The sequence below is a fragment of the Elephas maximus genome, chromosome X, assembly GCF_024166365.1.
Source record: "Elephas maximus indicus isolate mEleMax1 chromosome X, mEleMax1 primary haplotype, whole genome shotgun sequence".
NCBI classification, from domain to species: domain Eukaryota; kingdom Metazoa; phylum Chordata; class Mammalia; order Proboscidea; family Elephantidae; genus Elephas; species Elephas maximus.
The window spans coordinates 631,659-654,394 of record NC_064846.1 but is presented as its reverse complement, the minus strand read 5'-3'; the positions used below and the strand labels follow the sequence as shown (position 1 = coordinate 654,394).

Below are 22,736 nucleotides of genomic sequence, written 5' to 3'. Positions count from 1 at the left end.
GTACGATGTTTAGACAGTGGACTTTCCTACCCGAAACAGGGCAACAGGCAGCAGGGCATTATCCACTAAAACAAGTTCCTACTGAACAGGAAGAAAATGGAACTCTGGGATTAGTCTGTGTACACACTCCATTCTCTACATCTGATTTGTTCAACTGGAAAAATAATCTCCCTCCTTATCGAGAGGTCCCATAATGTATGGCAGATCTTTTTACCTCCATCTTCGCTACCCATCGCCCTACCTGGGCTGATTGTCAGGCACTCTTGGATATTCTTTTGAGCCCAGAGGAGCGGAAATTAGTCTTATGAAAAGCCAGGGAAGAAGTGGAGCACCTTCATCAGCCCAACAACTCCATTGAACAAGCTCCTGATTTAGCAATATCTTCTGAGCCTAGCTGGAACCCTAAGTGATCCTCTGGGAAATGGCAGGCTCGACCATTTTCAGATTTATTTTGTTGTGGGGTTGAAAGGAGGCACTCCAAAACCAAAAAAAATTAAATAAGTTCTATGAGGTCCCTCAAGGACCAACTGAGGATCCAGCTACCTTCCTTGAAAGAATTTTTGTTGCGTTTTGACAATACACAGATGTAGACCCAGAAAATCCAGAGAATGCAAAAATGATAAACATGGAATTTATTGGGCAAAGTGCAGCAGACATTAGAATGAAGTTACAAAATGTCGAGGGCAGTCTAGGTATGAGTAAAGCACAATTAGTTGAAATAGCCTTTAAAGTATATACCAACACAGACCAGGCCCAGGAAAAGAAAGAAACCCAGAAATTCAAACAGCAAGCAGCTTTCCTCATGGCCACTCTGGCTCAGGGCCCTTTCAAACCTGGCCAACATAACCATTTGAAGGGACAATTGCCCCGGGCATTGTCAAGGAGCCTCCCCCAACTAGGTCAAAATCAATGTGCTTATTGTAATACAGGAGGGGCACTGGAAGAAGGAACGTCTGAAATGGAAACCCAGCCGAAGCTCAGCTACCCCTGAGCTGCTTTAATCTGCCAAGCCCGAAGATCCAGACTCACGAGGACTGGGGGCATCCACCCACCTCCAAGCTTCATCCACCGAGCCCCTGGTTACATTAAAGGTGGAAAATAACCTTGTAGATTTTGTCGATACAGGAGCAATCTATTATTTGGGATCACTTGAAAGGATCGCCTTCTCTCTGAACTACACAAGTAATGGGGGTAACAGGAAAGCCTTCTACAAGACCTTTCTACAGCCTATGAAGTGCCAGGTAGGAGAAACCTCCCTGACTTGTAGCATTCTATACATGCCAGAATGCCCTATTCCATTTCCCGTACAGGACCTGTTATCAAAACTAAATGCTCAGATCAGCTTTTCAGAAGGAAAACTGAGCCTGCAGGTCCTGCCTGAAAATGGATGGAAGCTCCAGGCTTTTCTGTTAGCTTTATCCCCTAGCCCCAGGGATTCCTCCCCCAAAATACCAGAAGAAATTATAAATGCTGTTAACCCACTAGTCTGGGCTAAAGGGGAGCCAGGCTGAGCTCAAAATGCAGATTCCGTCCAAGTAAAGCTTAAACTTGGAACCATACCCCTCATCTTAAACAACACCCTTCAAAGTTAGAAGCTAGGGTCAGTCTCCAACCCCAATTTAAAAGACTTCCACAAGCAGGGCTCATCTACCCATGTAACTCTGTTTTCAACACTCCAGTGCTCCCAGTAAAGAAGCCGAAAACAGAAGAATATCACTTTATGCAGGACTTAGGCACAATCAAGTAACTGAAGACCTGTACCCTATGGTTCCAAACCCTTACACTCTTCTAACCTCCCTGTCTCCAGACTATGCCTGGTTTACTGTGCTAGACCTGAAGGATGCCTTCTTCTGCATACTTTTAACTCCTGAATCTCAGGAAATATTTACCTTTGACTGGGAGGAACCCTATCCACAGGAAAAACAACAATATTGCTGGACTGTTTTCCCTCAGGGGTTCAAAAATAGCCCCACCCGGAAAGCAGAGCCCCTTGAACTCTGGTGGAGTGGACCGTACACTGTTCTTTTAACCACCCACCAACAGCTAAACATCAAAGCTTGGGTGTATCACACTCGCCTCCAACCTGTGCTGCCCCTGGAAGATCCTCTGCAACAAGAACAACCTCAACAAAACAACTGGACATGTGAGCCTGTGCAGGACTTAAAGTAACTAATCCAATCAGTAGCCACTGGAGGGAATCTCACTGACTGTTGGGTATGTCAGCCTCTGCCACCACCGTGGAAAGTCTCCATGTCCCCTGGGCAGTTCTAACACCTGATGTTATACACCTAAAGAAGGTACAGCCTTCCACCTATAACGACACTTTTGATAGCCCTGTCTTAGAGGTAAGAGCCTGAAAAGCAAGTGTTACCACTCCTTGCTTTAAAATCAAAAATATATTTTACCGGGTTATAGACTCAGACAGTATAGGCAATTTTACTTGGACTAATTAGTCCACCTTTGTAGAAGGAATGAAACACCTACAAAATCTAACTGGCCTTATTAACCTAGGGGAACTTATCCAGGCTGTGTCATTAATAACTATAGCATAACACAAAGCTGGGATAATTAGTTCAATGACACTGCCAACTCCTGGTTTTGTTTAGAGAGAAACAACTACAAAGTTGCAAGCCGTACTTGTATTTGCACACTGCCTGAATATTCATTTCTTTCCAGTAATTATAGTAAATCTCAGAGTCAAACATTCCATTCTATTGCTTACAAGTGCTTCTTGCCTTGGGTTGTGCTCAGTACTTGCACCCTTGGAATAGCATCCTTCTGTATGGTTATCACTTCCCCTTATAACCTCACTCTGCTAATGAAACCATCTACTAACTCCTGGAGGAAAAAAAGAGAAACTCATACCTCAGACAACTCTGATGAAACTGGATGGGACTTAACTAGAACCAGGCATAATCCCATAACTGAAACTGGTGTTGGTTGGTTTATCATTCAAATATTTACAGTTTTCCCTCAGCTTGCAAGCTCTTCAAGACACGGTATTAGACTTATCAGACACTATTCACGTCCTTTCCAAAACTACCAGCCGAGCTGTAAAAGCCCAGCAAACTTCCTTAAATTCCCTGGTTAGGGTCATAATGGACCACTAGATTGCTCTTGACTATATCTTACCAAAGAAGGGGGCATCTGTGCTGTAGCCAACACCACTTGCTGTACCTGGATAAACACCAGCCATGAAGTAGAAGTCAGTCTCCACAAATTAGAACACGTCCCCTTCGCCAGCCTACAGCTGGAGAGACTCCGTCCGATTGGTGGTCATGGATAACTTTCCCTGCTTCCCAGCTTCCACTGGCTCTGGCCCCTTTTTACTCCACTAATAATTCTTTCACTAATCTGTCTATTTTTGCCCTGCCTCTTAAACTGTCTTACTAGGTTCATTCAAAATTGCCTAGCAGCTGTGAACATCATGATGCTTCAGACCTTTGACCACATTCCTGTTCACTCAACAAACCTCAGATCCTATGATGTATATGTTTACACCAGTCAGCAAGCTCAAAAGTTCTGGAGGTCTGAACTACCACTTACATAAAGATCTATCTTCAAGATTGAAGACCTTGAAAACCAGAGGAGGGAATGTAACCAACAAGGTTAAACTGTTCCCCCCTCCCGGAATGTAACAGACAAGGTTAAACTCATCCCCCTCCTCCCATCACACTTCCATCATAGCCCAAGGTCATCTTACTGCTTCTCTGCTCAAGGCCACTTCAGTAATACCCCTCCCCTCCATTCGGACATGAGCTATAAGCTGCAAAGCTGTCCTTTGATAAACTTCATGTGTCATACCCCCCAACAAACACACACTCCCCCAGCCACCATATTGCACCCCACTGCCCCCCATACATGTTAATTAGTTCCTGGAATTGCCCACCTATTCCCAGAAATTTCATGAATTATGGGTAAGTTCCCTATCCCAAACCCTATAACTGCCATAGAATCCCCAACCTCAGGGAACTTGATTTGAGACTTAGTCTCCCAGCTCCTTGCTTGACCAACTTGCCATAAAGTCTACTTTTTTCTTTCTCAAAGGCCTGGTGTCTCTCAATTGACTCCAGGGGTTGCACCAGCTAGGACCCACTGTCATCGGGTTACACTATGCCAATCCTCTTCTACATTTTGCTGTAAAAAAAGTTAGCATAGTACGCTTATGAAAATATCTGGGGGTGAGGCAAGGGCACAGCGGCAGCAAACAAATGCAGAAGGCTAGTGTTATTTGTGTAAAAATATGGTATGTGAATTGCTTCTGGCCAAGGAGGTGTAAGTAGAAGTTGTTGAGCGTGGCTTCTGAGAAAGCTCCTTTAAAAGGAAGGGTAACTCAGCTGGCTTGTATCTTCTTTCCCTTGCCTTTCCCTTCTTCCTGTGTGCATGTTAGATCTGTTGCCTGGAGCTCCAGCAGACATATTGTCACCATGAGTTAACTTTGAGAATGGAAGCCACACCTGGAGGATGGCAAAACAGAAATATTAGGAGCCTGGGTCCCCAAATGAAGGAGCCCTGGTGGAGCAGGACTTAAGCACTCAGCTGCTAACTGAAAAGTCGGTCGTGCTCCATGGGAGCAGTCTGCTTCCATAAAGATTTACAACCTTGGAAACCGTATGGGCAGTTCTACTCTGTCCTAGGTTGCTATGAGTTGGAATGGACTCGATGACAGTGGGTTTGGTTAGGGTCCCCAGTGACATTATGGAGCTGTCATCCCAGCCCTACAATGCCTACTTCTGGACTTCTTATCATGTGAGAAAAGAATAGTCCTTATTTATTTAAGCCATTACTTTTTGCGTCTCTGGTTATCAAAGCTAAACGCAGTTCCTGATACAGAAGGAAATAGAAAATTGGAAGGATTTGACAAGACAATTCACAGAAGAACAAAAATAAAGGATCAACCAAAATATTTAAAGATGCTCAAATTCACTTACTATTCAGGGAAGTGCAAATTAACATATCAATGGGATATCTCTACACCCATCAGATTGTGACAAATTTAAAAAGACATAATGTCTACTATTGTCAGATGTTGTTAGATATGCTGGGTAAAGCAGTCAACATATAAAAAAACACCCTTTGAATTTCACTCCTGGCAATCTATGCCACAGGAATTAAAGCATCAATACATAAGGATATATGAATAAAGATGTTATTCACAATACTATGTCTAGTGATAAAAACTGGGAAGAAAGGAAATGTCCATAAGTAGAAGAATAGTTCAAATTACAGCAAACTGTGACATGGGTTATTATATAGCCATTAAAAGAGTGAGTTAAATCTACACCAGTAGTGTTGAAGGATGTTAACAATGTTATTTGAAGTGAGGCAAGCAAGATGCAATATTTATAAAGTAAATTATGCTTATGCCTATACAAACATAGAAAAATATGGAAAGATACACAATAGATTTTTTTTCACTGGTTACCTTTGGGAACAGAAAAAGATTGGGCAGCAGATGGTTTAAGGAGAGAGAGTTCTTGCTATTGTTAAGTGCCATTGAGTCAGTTCTAACTCATAGCGACCCTATGTACAACAGAATGAAACACTGCCCTGTCTTGTGCCATCCTCACAATAATTGTTATGATTGAGCCCACTGTTGCAGCCACTGTGTCAAACCATCTAATTGAGGGTCTTCCTCTTTTTCTCTGACCCTCTACCAAGCATGATGTCCTTTTCCAGGAACTGGTCCCTCCTGATAACACATTCAAAGTATGTGAGACGAAGTCTTGCCATCGTTGCTTCTAAGGAGCCTTCTGGGTGTACTTCCTCCAAGATAGATTTTTTTCACTCTTCTGGCAGTCCATGGTATATTCAATATTCTTACCAACATCACAATTCGAAAGCATCAATTCTTCTTCTGTCTTCTCTATCCATTGTCCAGCTTTCACATCATGTGAGGTGATTGAAAACACCATGGCTTGGGTCAGGCACACATTAGACCTTAAAGTGACATCATTGCTTTTTAACACTTTAAAGAGGTCTTTAGCAGCAGATTCGCCCAATGCAATGCATTGTTTGATTTCTTGACTGCTGCTTCCATGGCAATTGATTGTGAATACAAGTAAAATGAAGTCCTTGACAACTTGAATCTTTTCTCCATTTATCCTGATGTTGCTTATTGGTTCACTTGTGAGGATATTTATTTTCTTTATGTTGAGGTGTAATCCATATTGAAGGCCACGGTCTTTGACCTTCATCAGTAAGTGCTTCAAGTCCTCTTCACTTTCAGCAAGCAAGGTTGTATCATTTTCATATCACAGGCTGTTAATGACTCTTCCTGCAATCCTGATGTCCTGTTCTTTCCTTTTGGTTTTCTATCTCCAGGTCTTTGCACATTTCATTATAATACTTTACTTTGTCTTCTCGAACCACCTTTGAAATCTGTTCAACTCTTTTACTTCATCATTCCTTCCTTTCGCTTTAGCTACTCTATGTTCAAAAGCAAATTTCAGAGTCTCTTCTGACATCCATTTTGGTCTTTTCTTTTGTTCCTGTCTTTTTAATGACCTCTTGCTTTCTTCATATATGATGTCCTTGATGTCATTCCACAAATCGTGTGGTCTTTGGTCTTTAGCATTCAATGTGTCAAATCTATTCTTGAAATGGTCTCTAAATTCAGGTGAGATATTCTCAAGGTCATACTTTGGCTCTCGAGAACTTGTTCTAATTTTCTTCAACTTCCACTTGAACTTGCATATGAGCAACTGATGGTCTGTTCTGGCTTTGTTCTTTTTTTTTTATTGTGCTTTAAGTGAAAATTTACAGTTCAGGTTAGTTTCTCATACAAAAATTTATACACACATTGTTAGTGACCCTAGGTGCTCTCTCTGTAATGTGACAGCACACTCCTCCTTTCCACCCCGGATTTCCCGTGCCCATCCAACCAGCTCGTGTCCCTTTCTGCCTTCTCATCTCACCTCCCGACAGGAGTTGCCCATTTAATGTCATGTATCTAGTTGATTTTTTTTATCTAGTTGAACTAAGAAGCATACTCTTCACAAGTATCATTTTGTCTTATAGTCAGTCTAATCTTTGTCTGATGAGTTGGCATCTGGAATGGTTTTAGTCCTGGGTTAACAGAGCATCTGGAGGCCATGTCTTCCAGGGTTCCTCCAGTCTTAGTCAAACCATTAAGTCTGTCTTTTTACGTGAATTTGAGTTCTGTACCCCACATTTCTCCTGCTCTGTCAGGGACTCTCTGTTGTGTTCCCTGTCAGGGCAGTCATTGGCGATAGCCAGGCACCATCTAGTTCTTCTGGTCTCAGGCTGATGGAGTCTCTGGTTTATGTGGCCCTTTCTGTCTCCTGGGCTTATATTTTCCTTGTGTCTTTGGTATTCTTCATTTTCCTTTGCTCCAGGGGGGTTGGGACAAATTGATGCATCTTAGATGGCCACTTGCTAGCTTTTAAGACCCCAGATGCCAGTCACTAAAGTAGGATGCAGAACATTTTCTTATAAGCTTTGTAATGCCAATTGACCTAGATGTCCCCTGAAACCATGGTCCCCAGATCTCCACCCATACTACACTGCCCCTCGAAGTTTTTGGTTGTACTCAGGAAACTTCTTAGCTTTTGGTTTAGTCCAGTTGTGTTGACTTCCCCTGTATTGTGTGTCGTCCTAAGATAATTCACCTAAGATAATTCTTGTCTACTATTTTTATCTAGTTAGTGAATACCCCTCTCCCTCTCTCCCCACCCTCATAACCATCAAAGAATGTTTTCTTTTGTGTTTAAATCTTTTCTTGAGTTCTTATAATAGTGGTCTCATACAATATTTGTCCTTTTTTGGCTGACAAATTTCACTCAGCATAATGCCTTCCAGATTCATCCATGTTATGAGATGTTTCGAGGATTCATCGTTGTTCTTTATCATTGTGTACTATTCCATTGTGTGAACATACCATAATTTGTTTACCCATTCGTTCTTTGATGGGGACCTAGGTTGCTTCCATCTTTTTGCTATTGTGAATAGTGCTGCAATGAACATGGGTATGCATATATCTATCCGTGTGACGGCTCTTATTTCTCTAGGATATATTCCAAGGAGTGTGATCGCTGGATAGTATGGTACTTCTATTTCTAGCTTTTTAAGCAAACGCCAAATCGATTTCCAAAGTGGTTGTCCCATTTCACATTTCCATCAGCAGTGTGTAAGTGTTCCAGTCTCTCCACAGCCTCTCCAACGTTTATTATTTTGTGTTTTTTGGATTAATGCTAGCCTTGTTGGGGTTGAGATGGTATGTCATTATAGTTTTGATCTGCATTTCTCTAATGGCTAATGATCGTGAGCATTTCCTCATGTATCGGTTAGCCGCCTGAATGTCTTCTTGATGAAGTGTCTGTTCATATTCTTTGCCTATTTTTTAATTGGGTTATTTGTCTTTTTGTTGCCGAGGTTTTGCAGCAACTTGTACATTTTATAGATTAGTCCCTGATCAGATATGTTGTAACCAAAAATTTTTTCCCAGTCTGTAGGTTATCTTTTGATTCTTTTGGTGAAGACTTTTGATGAGCATAAGTGTTTGATTTTTAAGAGCTCCCAGTTATCTGGTTTCTCTTTCAGTGTCTGTGCATTGTTAGTCATGTTTTATATTCCGTTTATGCCATGTATTAGGGCTTCTAGAGTTGTCCCTATTTTTTCTTCCATGATCTTTATCATTTTAGGTTTTATATTTAGGTCTTTGATCCATTTTGAGTTCGTTTTTGTGCATGGTGTGAGGTATAGGTCTTGTTTCTTTTTTTTTGCAAATGGATATCCTGTTATGCCAGCACCATTTGTTAAAGAGACTGTCTTTTCTCCCAATTAACAGACTGGGCCTTTGTCAAATATCAGCTGGTCATAGGTGGATGAAAATTTACATCTGGGTTCTCAGTTCTGTTCCATTGGTCTATGTATTTATTGTTGTACCAGTACCAGGCTGTTTTGACTACCTTGGTGGTATAATAGATTCTAAAATCAGGTAGTGTGAGGCCTCCCACTTTGTTCTTCTTCAGTAATACTTTACTTATCCAGGGCCCCTTCCCTTTCCATATGAAGTTGGTGATTTGTTTCTCTGTCTCATTAAAAAATGCCATTGGAATTTGGATTGGGATTGTATTGTATCTGTAGATTGCTTTGGGTAGAACTGACATTTTCACAATGTTGAGTCTTCCTATCCATGAGCAAGGCATGTTTTTCCACTTACGTAAGTCTCTTTTGGTTTCTTGCAGTAGTGTCTTGTAGTTTTCTTTGTATAGGTCTTTTATATCTCTGGTTAGATTTATTCCTAAGTATTTTATATTCTTGGGCGCTGTTGTAAATGGTATTGATTTGGTGATTTCCTCTTCGAAGTTCTCTTTGTTGGTGTAGAGGAATCCAACTGATTTTTGTATACTTGTCTTGTATCCTGATACTTTGCCGAAATCTGTTAGTTCCAGTAGTTTTTTTGTGGATTCTTTGGGGTTTTCTGTGTATAAGATCATATCATCTGCAAATAGAGATACTTTTACTTCTTCCTTACCAATTTGGATGCCTTTTATTTCTTTTTCTAGCCTAATTGCTCTGGCTAGGACCTCCGGCACAATGTTGAATAAGAGTGGTGATAAAGGGCATTCTTGTCTGGTTCCCGCTGTCAAGGGGAATGCTTTCAGGCTCTCTCCATTTAGGGTGATGTTGGCTGTTGGCTTTGTATAAATGCCCTTTATTATGTTGAGGAATTTTCCTTCTATTCCTATTTTGCTGAGAGTTTTTATCATCAGTGGGTGTTGAACTTTGTCAAATGCCTTTTCTGCATCAATTGATAAAATCATGTGATTCTTGTCTTTTGTTTTATTTATGTGGTGGATTACATTAATTGTTTTTCTAATGTTGAACCATCCTTGCATACCTGGTATGAATCCCACTTGGCCATGGTGAATTATTTTTTTGATATGTTGTTGAATTCTATTGACTAGAATTTTGTTGAGGGTTTTTATGTCTATATTTTTTGGGGATATTTGTCTATATATATATATAGACAAAAAATTTATGTATATATATATATCAATCAGGGTTATGCTAGTTTCATAGAATGAGTTTGGGAGTATTCCATCCTTATCTGTGCTCTGAAATGCCTCTAGTAGTAGTGGTGTTAACTTTTCTCTGAAAGTTTGGTAGAATTCTCTGGTGAAACCGTCAAGGCCCAGGCTTTTTTTGTGCTGGGAGTTTTAAAATTACCTTTTCAATATCTTCTTTTGTTATAGGTTTATTTAGTTGTTCTAACTTTGTTTGTGTTAGTTTAGGTGAGTAGTGTGTTTCTAGAAATTTGGTCATTTCCTCTAGGTTTTCAAACTTGTTAGAGTACAATTTTTCATAGTATTCTGTTATGATTCTTTTAATTTCAGTTGAATCTGTTGTGATATTGCCCATCTCATTTCTTATTTGGGTTTTTTGCTTCCTTTCCTGTTTTCCTTTTGTCAGTTTGGCCAGTGATTTATTGATTTTGTTGATCTTTTCAAAGAACCAGATTTTGGTCTTGTTAATGCTTTCAATTATTTTCCTATTTTCTATTTCATTTAATCCTGCTCTAATTTTATTATTTGTCTTCTTCTGGTGCCTGAGAGCTTCTTTTCCTGCTCTCTTTCTATTTTTTCAAGTTGTAGGGTTAGTGTTTCGATTTTGGCCCTTTCTTCTTTTCGGATGTGTGCATATATTGCTATAAATTGACCTCTGAGCACTGCTTTTGCTGTGTCCCAAAGGTTCTGGTAGGATGTGTTTTTATTATTTGTTCTGTGCTTAATTTCTTCTATAACTCAGTAGTTTTTGAACAAGGCGGTGTTCAGTTTCCATGTGTTTGATTTTTTTTCCTTGCTTTTTTGGTTATTGATTTCTACTTTTATGCCTTTATGGTCAGAAAAGATGCTCTGTAATATTTCAGTGGTTTGGATTCTATTAAGGCTTGCTTTTTGGCCTAATATGTGGTCTATTCTGGAGAATGTTTCATGTGCATTGGAAAAGAAAGTATACTTGGCTACTGTTGGATGGAGTGTTCTCTGTATGTCTATGAGGTCGAGCTGGTTGATTGTGGCATTTAGATCTTCTGCGTCTTTATTGAGTTTCTTTCTGGATGTTCTGTCCTTCACCGAAAGTGGTGTGTTGAAGTCTCCTACTATTATTGTGGAGCTATTTCACTTTTCAGTGCTGTTAGAGTTTGTTTTATGTGTTTTGGAGCCCTGTCATTGGGTGCATAAATATTTATTATGGTTATGTTCTCCTGGTGTATTGACCCTTTAATCACTATGTAGTGTCCTTCTTTATCCTTTGTGTTGGATTTTACTTTAAAGCCTATTTTGTCAAAGATTAATATTGCCACTCCTGGTCTTGTTTGATTGTTGTTTGCTTGATATGTTTTTTTTTTCCCATCTGCTGAGTTTTAGTTTGTGTCTTCAGTCTAAGGTGTGTCTCTTGTAGGTGGCATATAGACGGATTGTGTATTTTATCCATTCTGCCACTCTCTGTCTCTTTATTAGTCCATTTACATTCGGTGTAATTATTGATAGATATGAGTTTAGTGCTGTCATTTTGATGTATTTGTGTGTGTGTGTGTTGTTGACAGTTTTTTTGTTCCACTTAATTTTCTGTGCTGAGTCATTTTTCTTTATGTATTTTCTTTTCATCCTTTTCATTGCTGTTGATTTCGTATTTGCTGAGTCTTTATGTTTTTCTTGTTTTTTATTTTGATGTGTAAGATTGTTAGTTTCCTTTGTGGTTAACTTAATATTTACCTCTATTTTTCTAAGTTTAAACCAATCTTTTATTTTTTCATATCGTCTTGACGTCTACTCCATATGAAAGATCTATGACTACATTTTTTACTTCCTGTTGATTGTATTAATGTTGTCATCTTTACATAATGACATTGGTGTTTTCCTGTTCCGAGCATTTTTTATCTTGATTTATTTTTGTGATTTCCCTATTTGGGTTGATATCTGGTTGCTCTGTCCTGTGTTCTAGTCTTGGGATGACATCTGATATTATTGATTTTCTAACCAGAGAACTCCCTTTAGTATTTCTTGTAGTTTTGGTTTAGTTTTTACAAATTCCCTGAACTTCTGTTTATCTGGAAATGTCCTAAATTCACCTTCATATTTGACAGTTTTGCTGGATAGATGACTCTTGGCTGGCAATTTTTTTCCTTCAAGGCTTCATATATGTTTTCTTGCATTTTAAGTCTACATACATTTTAAGGTCCACTAGATATTACTGATATTGTTCTGTATAGTCAGTATACAGTGAATATATATTTATTTATATATTTACTCTCTCCATTGCTCTTCATTACTTAATGCAACTCCATACTTCCATCCTTGAAGAACTCCATTAAATATACGCCTTTTAATGCAAGAGTAATGACAACGAATTCTATTAGTTTTTCTCTGTTTGAAAACATCTTTATTTTGTCTTTGTTCTCTAGTTTCTTTTAAGAAATTGTGTCTTCATGTGATTTTTCTTTGATTTTTTCTTGTTTGGGGTTCATAGACCTTGAAATTGTGGGCAGCTGTTTTTCATCAACTTTGGAGGAAAATTACCTCTTCAAATACTGATTCTACCCCATTTTCTTTCTCCTCTTTTCTGGGACTATAACTACACATATGTTAGATCTTTCCCTGAATCCCACATATCTCTAAGGCTGTTTTATGGGTTTTTATTATATTTTCTCTCCTTGCATCAGTTTGGATATTTTCTATATACCTACCTCCCAGTTCACTAGGCATTTTTCTGCTGTGTCTCATCTGCTATAATACCCATGTAATGAATTCTTAAATTCAGATGTTATATATTTGATTACAGAATCTTATTCTGTTCTTTTAAAAATATATTCTATTGTTGAGATGACATATGTTTTGTTATGTATATTTTTACCAGAATAAAAAACACATTCTAATTCTTCAGTGAAAGTCTCCATCTTTACATCTATTTTCGCCATATTTTCCATTTTCTTGAACATATCATTCACATTTATATAAAAATTCTTTTTAGCTGGATCACTTGTTGGTTTCTATTGTCTTATTTCACTTTTGTTTTTCCATCGTATGGTTCTGTATTTTGTTGTTTCTAGTTGTTTTTTATTGAATGATAAACATGCATAAAAATTGTGCAGGCTCCAAATTATCTTCTTTTAGAGAGGGCGCACCCCTTCATTTGTTGAGATGTTAGAGTGGTGGCTGATCACCTTGATTCTATCAGAGACTGTGCTGAGTCAAGGCTATGTTACAGCCCTAGAAAGGCTTAGTTTACATCTGATTCATCTCTGGCTCCATGGGATTTTTGTATGAATGCTTGAATATTCTTCAAAGTCCCTCACAAGACTGAAGAAAGCTCTGTTCTTCTCAGAGATTTTCTGCTTAGTCTTTTTTTCCTTTCACCCTGAAGAGTCTCCGAATGTGGAAAATGTCCTGAGGTGAGAACTGCATAACGCTCTCCAAGTATCCACCAAAATCTTTTCTAGTTTCTCTGTTTCCCCATCAGCAACTATCTGTTGCTATATGCTAAGCACAAGGGATATGTTTAAAATAAAGTGTTTCAGAAAGGTTGAAAATAAAAGGCCAGAATATTATACATCAGGCAAATTCTAACCAAAATAACGATAACACAGCAGAGCAATTTTAGTTAAAATGTAATTCTCTGTTCGTAATGGAAGAAAATTACAAATCAATTGTAAAGAGACAGACAGTCCTCCCATGATTTTGGAATTAAAAAGAAAGAAAAGACAAAAAAAAAAAAGCTAAATAATTCATGGGTCAAAAAAGAAAAAATGGAAATTACAAAATATTAAGGATGAACAGACCCTGTCTCACTTTGGGGACTCTATTTTGGTTCCTGGCCATAGGCTGGTGTGATATATAGGATTTTAAAGTGGCCTGTCAGATTCCTACCCCCGGTGTACTATACCTTGTTTAATGCCTTCCCCTTGAATGTGGGCAGTATCTGGGAATATGATGGAATATCATGTCCATTACTAGGTTCCTAATCAGTTGACTTTGAGTTAATTTAATGGGAGATTATCCTGGGTAGGCCTGACCGAATCAGGCAAGCCCTTGGAAGGAGGTAAAGCATCAGAGACACATTGTTTTGTTGACCAGAGAGGAAAAAATAGTCATATTGTGAACTGCATATGAAAAGGGGCAGCTTATAGAAACTGAACGTGGACACTGGTGACAGTAAAAAGAGACCTCAGTGATGTTCCTTCTCAATTTCTAGACCATGGAGAATTTACTTTCTTGTTCTAAAGTATGCTATGTATTAAAAAAATTTTTTGAAATGTTTTATTTATTAATTTTAAGTAGTTGAAATTGGAGGGGGAGTTTTAATCATGTGCTTCATTTGACATGTAGGCTCAGAAATCACAAAGAACTTTTAAATTAGGCTTCCAAAGCTGAAGAGCTAAGAGATCATACTGAATTAAAGTTTATGTCAAGACTGAAAATTTAATAAGAGGTCTACAATAAAATAAGTCTGATTTCTATCAGTATAAATGTTTCCAAACTCCATTGTGGATCAGACAATGTGTCTGAAATAAAATGTCACTCAAGTTTACCAGCTTTCCCCAGATTTCCAAGCCTATCCTTTTCCATTTCCTAATATACTTTTTTTTTAATATACTACCTACATAAATTAAATAATTCTGTGGGGAAGTTTTGTAATCATATATGATATGATTAAGGGGAATCTTTGCAAAACTCCACTACAAAGATACGAAAAGAGATGCACAGTATTGAAAAAAAACGAATTAGATGCCTAGAAGGAAGAATCCTTAATCTGCAATAAACAGGCCAATAAAACATTGTCTCAAGTACAATAAAATAGTATCCTATAAAATGCTGTACCTTGGAGGAGCCAGTGTCTGCTCTAGAAACTCTTCAATTTTAATAAAGTCTGTTTTCAACTCCTTGTTATACACCAGGAAGGGCGGATTGGTACCTGGGGCTAAGTCCTTCAGCTCTTCAGGCTTTCTATGATTATTGAAAATAAGGAGAGTTAGGCCTGTAGATAAAGTACACATTATACAAACACCAATATTGTATTGGTGTCTACTGATCTCAATCCCCAGAAATAAACATGTCCTGATTTCTCCTTACCTGGTCATGTCAACAGTAGTCACATTGAATTTAACTCCTTTAAGCCAGAGGACCATGAAAAGGCGTTGGCAAAAGGGACAGTTTCCAATACTTTCCCCATCACTCCCAGCCTATTAAGATAAAGAAAGGCCTTCATTCATTCATTCATTCAACAAATATATGAGTGCCTACTGGGAACTGAGCTAGTTGCTGGGGACACAGTGGAAAGTCCTTTCTCTCATAGAATCTACAATTTACAGTCAGAGAGAGATCATGAAGGTATTCACCTCATATATAAAATTACAAATATGAGTACATAATAATGATAAAATTCTACATGTTACCAGAATTTATATAACCATTCCTCTGTTGATGGACATTTAAGATATTCCAGAATTTTTTCCATTATAAACACTTCCTCAACAAACATTTCTGGGCATATAAATTGTTCCACTTCTGAGATTATATCTTTAGTGTATTCTTTAAAATGAGAAGCCTATGTAAATTGTATGCACATTTTGAATTTTGACAGATCCTGCCGAATTTCCTTCCTGAAAGGTGAGTATCTTTCCATACCTTCATTGACCATTTGACTTCCATACTTTGTGAATTGTTTTGTTCATGTCAATCTTCCATTTTTCTATTAAGGTAATTATTTCTTTTCTTTATTAATTTGGAAAAATTATTTGTATACTACAGACATTAACTCTTTGTGATGCATGTTACATGTAATTTTTTAAAACATGTCTTATGTAAAATTTAGATTTTACATAAAATCTATCGCTCTTTACCTCTATGCATTGTTTTCCTTTTTGTGATATGTCTAGAAAGGCCTTATATACATAGAAACTAAAACCAAACCCGGTGCCACCAAGTTGATTCTGACTCATAGCGACCCTATAGAGCAGAGTAGAACTGCCCCACAGAGTTTCCAAGGAGCACCTGGCAGATTTGAACTGCCGACCTCTTGGTTAGCAGCCATAGTACTTGACCACTATACCACCAGGGTTTCCCTTATATATAAATGTTACATAAAAAATAAGTTTTTAAAATATTTATGTCTTATATACATAAATATTTAAAAAAAACTTATTTTCTCATTTTGTTTTATCAAAAATATTCTCTTCTGTTTTATTCTAGTAACTTCATGCTTTCATTTTTGCATCTGCTTGATCGATGTGGAATTTATTTTGGTGTAAGGGGTATACTGGGACTCCAGCTTTAGTATTTTCTCTTTCTTTCTTTATGTCTACAAATAATTAGTTGTTGTCTTAACACCATTCATTAAAATATTCATTTTTCTCCCACTGATTGAATGCAATATTTTTATCAAAAAGTGCTTTGAAATTTTATATACACTGGAATTTATCTGTGGACTCTATTCTTCATTCATCCATTCACTCATCCAATAAGTATTCACTGAACAAATAATTATGATGCATTTAACATATACTAAAGGAACCCTCCCTGATGCCATAGTGGTTAAAGCATTCCCCTGTTAACTGAAAATTTGGCTGTTCGAACCCACCAGCTGCTCTGTGGGAGAAAGATGTAGCAGTCTGCTTCCATAAAGCTTTTGGCTTTGGAAATGCTGTGGGGCAGTTCTACTCTGTCCTACAGGGTCGCTGTTAGTCGAAATCAACTCAACACAATGGGTTTGGTTTGTTTGGAACATGTACTAGGAACTAAAAAGATAATAGTAAGCAAAAACAGACATTAAAATAAACAAAGAGTCCCCAAAATAAAGTCGAAGTTATAAACTGAGATAAATTCTTTGAAGGAAGGAAGTGCATGTTATGAGAGTATGTAACAGAGGAACCTAATCTCTGTGGGGTCTGTCAGGCAAGGCCTTTCCGGAGGAAGTGGCATTTGAACAGAGTTCAAAGGATGAGTAAGAGTTAACTGGGTAAATGGACATGAAGTGGGCATTCTAAACAGAGGGAATGGCAAAAGGCCTGCAACAGGCTTGAACATGGCATGTATAAGGAACTGAAAGAAAGTCAATATGACTGGGATTCAGGGAGTGAGGGAGAGAAAGGAAAATGTTGATGAATTGGGCTACATTAAAGTTAAAATCTGCTTTTCAAAAGAACTGTTAAAAAAATGAAAAGGATCTTGTATCCAACATTTATAAAATATGTCAAAAAAAGAACTCTTACAACACAATAACAAAACAAACTACCCTACTTTAAAAATGGGTAAGAGATTTGAGCAGACACAGATATACAGGTGGTAAATAAGGACATGAAAAGATATACAGATGGTAAAAAAAAAAAAATAAGGACATGAAAAGATGCTTAACATCACTAGTCATCAGGGAAATGCAGATTAAGACCACAATGAGATACCATTACACACATATTAGAATGGCTGAAATTAAAAAGACTGACCATGGCAAGAGCTGGTGAGGATGTGAGGCAGCTGAAACTCTCATACACTGCTGGTGGGAGTGTCAAATGGAAAAGAGTCTGGCAAAGTTAGACATGCACCTATCATATAACACAATGATTCCAATCCTAGGTGTTTATAAAAGAGAAATGAAAGCATATAGCCATACAAAGAATTTTACACAAATGTTTATAGCAACTTTATTCACAGTAGTCAAAAACTGGAAACAACCCAAATGTCCTTGTGTTGGTTCTTATGGTACATCCATACAATGCAATACTTCAGCAATAAAAAGGAATAAAGCTATTGATACACACAACAATATGGGTGAGTCTCTAAATAGTTATGCTGAGTGAAAGAAGTCAGACAAAAAAGAGCACATATTGTGTGACTCCATTTACAGAAAATTCTATGAAATGCAAACTAATCTGTCCTGACAGAAAGCAGATCAGTGGTTGCAGGGGGTCGGGGAGTGTGGGGAAGATTGAAAAGAGACGATAGCTTTCTAAGGTGATGAAAATATTCTATATTTTGATTGGGGTGGTGGTTACATGTGAGTATATATTTGTGAAATATTATTGAACTGTGCACTTAAAATGGGTGCATTTTATTTTATGTTATTATATCCCAGTAGAGTTGATTAAAATAGAAAAGGCCAAAAAGCAGAACAGAACAAAACAATATAAATGATAACGTGCAGAGGTTGCAGACATTGGAATGAAAAAGTTAAGGGCGTGACCATGGCGGGGGAGTGGGAGGAGGGGCTGAGAGACAGTGGAACAAGATCACTGGAGGATAGCAAGTCAGGGATCTGGGAGACCAGAGTATTGGAAGGATCATCTGTATAGATTTTGAAATCACCAAGAATTATGACAGCAGTAGTAACGAGGAGAGTGACAGTGACGCAGGAGCTAAAATCCTCAAGGAATAAGGGAGACTGCCTGGGGTTTGGAAGATAACTATAACAAGGAAGGGTAGTGAGTGGCTTAGTCTGATGTTATGAGACCCAGCATAGGTATTTCTCGGAATGGGGGAGGTAGAATGGCCTGTAGACAGCAGTGAGGAGCAAGGACACCTGCCTCATCTCCAGGCTCAGAACTCAAAAAAAAAAATCAGTGAGAGAAATGAGGAAGAAAAAACAGCCACTTCTTGAGAGGGCTATAGCTGATGTAGTGTTCTTACGGAAGATTCAGGTTTTAGGCACTTCAATCTCAACATGTACCAAATGGAATTACTCCTCTTGTCTTTACTCCACACACTCACCTGATTTTTTTAGGGCTCATAGTCCTGTGAATGGCACTGCCATCCATCCAGTTGTTCAAGCTAGAAAACTGGGAATCATCCCTCTGCTTCGCCCCCAACATTCAATCCAATATCAATTCTTGTCAATTTTACATATTAAATACCTCCTAAATAAATTCAGTTCCTGCCTTTCCCATGGCTGTTACTTCATTCATTCAATGCTCATTTGATGCTTAGTATCTCCCAAGCACTGTTAGGTGTTGACTACCTAAGTCCAAGCTATAAGCATTTTTCATCTTTTGGAACTAATTTTTTTTTCTCTTATGTATCGCTTATCCACAAGCCTGTAACCTGTAGAAGGAAATAAACGTTACTTCTTCTTATGGCTGCTCTTATCTGTTATTTGTAGCAATAGTAAGCTCACAGAAACCCTGGATATAATTTAAAATTTTGGGCAAACTTTTCTTTCCCTGGCAATGGGTGAAACAGAGGAAATAATGTTTTCCTCTTTCATGGTGTCAGGGAGTGAAGAGGTATGGGAAGAGGCAACTGACCCTGGCAGCTACACTTTTTTTTTTAATAACAGTTGTGTACAGAAGTCAGACTAAGAATCCAATCAGAACTGGAGTTAGTGGGTGGAAACATGATTCGGGTGGGAGACAGGAAAAAGAATGGAGTTTGCTAATAGACACAGCAGGAAGGGTGGATCGCTTTTGGCAAAAGGAAAGGGAAAACAGTGAGGTGTGGGGGAAATGCAGTAAAGTTTTACAGGAAAACTGAAGTTTTTTTTTCTGTTTATGTTATGCTTATTTAAAGTGCCATCACATAAAATTTTAGGATGCAAATTCCCTAGGCTTATTGATGAATTACCTATCTCTTAAGTATCTTTGGCTGGCAAAGACAGGATGTGGTTATTCACCAAAACAACTTTTTCTCTTTGTGTTTGTGATCTAAGTTTCTAAACATGAAAAATAATAATAGCAACAATAACAGCTAACATTTTTCGAGTGTTTGCTATGTTACCAACTACAGTGCTTTATATACGTTGCCTCGTTTAAGACTCACACTGATCCTCTTCTCATTTAGCAAACCCAGTACTGTTTATTCCACACCAAACTGGTTGCCATCAAGTAGATTCCAGTTCATAGCGACCCTATAGAACCTGTGGTTTACTCCAGAACCCATACTCTTAAATACTGCTTTCTCCCTTCTAATAACTTTGTTGGGTTTTTTATTATTATTATTAATTACAGTCTTTATGATAATTTTAAAAGAGTTTAAAAATGGTCTGAACATTCATCTCTTCTCTTTTTCCCACACAGATAAAAAAGTTTTTGACAAAAATATTATTCAGATTTTTTTGACCCATATGTTAGATTTCATAATTGTATGTATGAACTAGATTAAAACTTAATTTTAGGGTGTTTGGTAGAGAACCCAAACATGCCATTTATCAATGAACAACAAACCAATATGATGAGCTCTGCGTTTAGAGAGAGGAAAATATGTATTATAAAATCTTTTGTTCTTAGCTCCTGGATATAAATCTTGCCAAAATCATTCAGAGCTGAAAGGCAATGCTTTCTTTGGCTATGTGGAACATGTAGATGTTGTGATATAGATACTTAATTGTGACAGGAAAGTGCTTTATCTCTTGTAGGGATCCCATCGGTGGTATGGGGAACAAGTGGGAGAGTTTTTGAACCACAGTCAAAGGCAGCTGGAGGAAATCACAGATTCATCTAATCTTTGGGAAGATATCACGTTGGGTATAAAGGAGATACCGTTGGCAATAAACAGTGCTTTTTTAACTTACTCATTACCATTTTTCACAATTCTTAATCCCTGTGCTCCCCTACCCCAAGTATTCGCCATGAAACTTCTAGAGATCTGTGGGTCACATCTCAAAGCAAAGCAAAACAAAAGCCTGGATCAGATAATACCCAAGGTTCTTCCAGAAAATCAATTTGGAGGAAAGAGTTTAACAAATCACGCACTGGATGAGCAACTGTTGAATTAAAGAATAACTTTCTGGTTAAAATTGCTAATAATTTATTATAAGCTTATTTCTAAAGGATTCCAGCTCATGAAATTCTGGAAATTTTACTAAAAAGTTCATCCAGTTGAAAACAATTTAATAAGATTTATTATTAAACAATTTAATAAGATTTATTTAAAAGGCCATCACATAAAATTTTAGGATGTAAATTCCCTAGGCTGATTGATGAATTACCTACCTCTTAACTATTTTTGGCTGGCAAAGACAGGATATGGTTATTCACCAAAACAGCTATTTTAAAGGATTCAGATCCTAACTCTGCCATTTGCTAACGATGTGACCACGGACAAAGTTACTGAACTGCTCTTTGCTTTAGTTTCTGTATCTGTAAAATGGGATTAATAATAAACCACGTAGCACAGTGCCTGCTATATAGGAAGTACTCAATAAATTATTAGCAATTTTAACCAGAAAGTTATTATTCAATTCAATAGTTGCTCATCCAACACGTAATTCATTAACCTCTACCGTCCACATTACTACGCAAATATTTGGGAAGTCTTTGAAGATAAACAAATCAATGTCAACAACTGATTTGAAGAGTTTTATTGAATTGAATGAACAGTTAGACAAAAGGAATACTTTAGCTATTACCCCATGTAGAGATAGTATCTCCTGTTCGGAATTGATTGATATAAAAGCCCAGTTAGGAAATTAAGGCTCATTTATATCCCTAGCATCTGAGCAATCACATATTTTTGCTGGAATTTAGAGATAGGAAAAGTAGCTCTTATGCCCCACAGTCCAGCAAACACTTGTTTGGATTACCTTGCTATATAGGAATGCAAATGTCTCTCTCACATTTTTGAAAAGGCAGATTGATAATGTCCTTGGTGTATACATATAATTGCTGTTAAATAATGTAAAATGGCTGTAAAAATATTACTTTGGCTAACATGTATTTAGCTTAATGTTTGATAAGCATGCCTTATTTTATGTCTTTGTAAGTCATGAAAAGGCTATATAGTTTTAGAGGCAAGTTACTTAAGCTTTATATGCCTTAGTTTACTTACCTAGAAAATGATGAGGACAATATTACTATGACTATGATGACTACAGTTACTACTAATGATAATGATGATGATGATGCTAATGATGGTAACCTGCCCCTTAAATTGTTGTTAGGATTAAATAAGGCAATATATGTAAAATGCTGAGAAAAGTGACAAGTATACGATAGTTTGCTATTATTGTTATTATCCTGAGTACTTCCAATAGTCAATGAAAATACAGGGAAAAATAAACAGTTAATGTAAGTAAGGATTTAGGAAACTATGTAATTCCTATTTGGAATAACTCATACAAAACTTTTTTTTTTCTTTTCTTGATGAGCCAATTTAGAAACACATGTGCCTTTCATCTACGTTAGGGGTTTTCCAGTAGGGCTTTTCTGAAAAGTTGAGATGTGAAAAATCTCCAAGGCAGATGATAAAGAGGAAGCAAGGGCATTCTAAAAAAAAATCTCTCCTTCTTACATAACAGACACATAGACTCCTATCTTCTTTCCATCCCACAGTGTCCATGGGACTTTACTGTGATGTTTGTCCACTGTAGGAGAATTTTAGAAAGTTCTGTTTGAGCTCTGTGCGGAAAAGGGGCTTTCAGGCCATTCTTGGCCTTCACGTCTACCCATCCAGGTCTTTCAAAACTGGTCTCATAAAACAAAGATTGCTAGAGCTGGAAAAAGCCCTTAATGACCATCTTGCCAGGCTCCTTCATTGTCTAGATGGAGAAACAAAGGTCCAGAGAGAGGAAGGAATTTGTCCACGGTTGCATAGGAAACCGCTGAGAATACAGTTTAAGTGCTCTGACTACCAATCACTCTAGAGCTCTTTCTACCATTATCACCTTGCCTTTTCAGGTGAGATGTTTTCCAGCTGTCACCTAGGAAAAGCTAGTCACCTAGGCACCCTTTTAGGATTCAAATTAGGAAAATAATTACAAAATTCTTCCTAGCCCAAATGTTAACATTT

The 22,736-nt window shown here is 37.7% G+C and overlaps 1 protein-coding gene and 1 long non-coding RNA gene across 2 annotated transcripts in view; one reads left to right on the top strand and one right to left on the bottom strand.

Moving 5' to 3' along the window:
• LOC126069617 (uncharacterized) overlaps positions 1-22,736 on the top strand; it is a 30,739-nt gene that overhangs the window by 4,720 nt on the left and 3,283 nt on the right. Inside the window, exon 2 of the long non-coding RNA XR_007515983.1 lies at positions 15,607-15,632. This is a non-coding gene — a long non-coding RNA (uncharacterized LOC126069617). The remainder of the gene's footprint in view (positions 1-15,606; positions 15,633-22,736) is intronic.
• CLIC2 (chloride intracellular channel 2) overlaps positions 1-22,736 on the bottom strand; it is a 43,318-nt gene that overhangs the window by 20,126 nt on the left and 456 nt on the right. Inside the window, exons 2-3 of the mRNA XM_049873171.1 lie at positions 15,096-15,205; positions 14,844-14,969 (exon numbers count right to left, since the gene is read on the bottom strand). Of these exons, the coding sequence (XP_049729128.1) occupies positions 14,844-14,969; positions 15,096-15,205 (236 nt within the window). The remainder of the gene's footprint in view (positions 1-14,843; positions 14,970-15,095; positions 15,206-22,736) is intronic.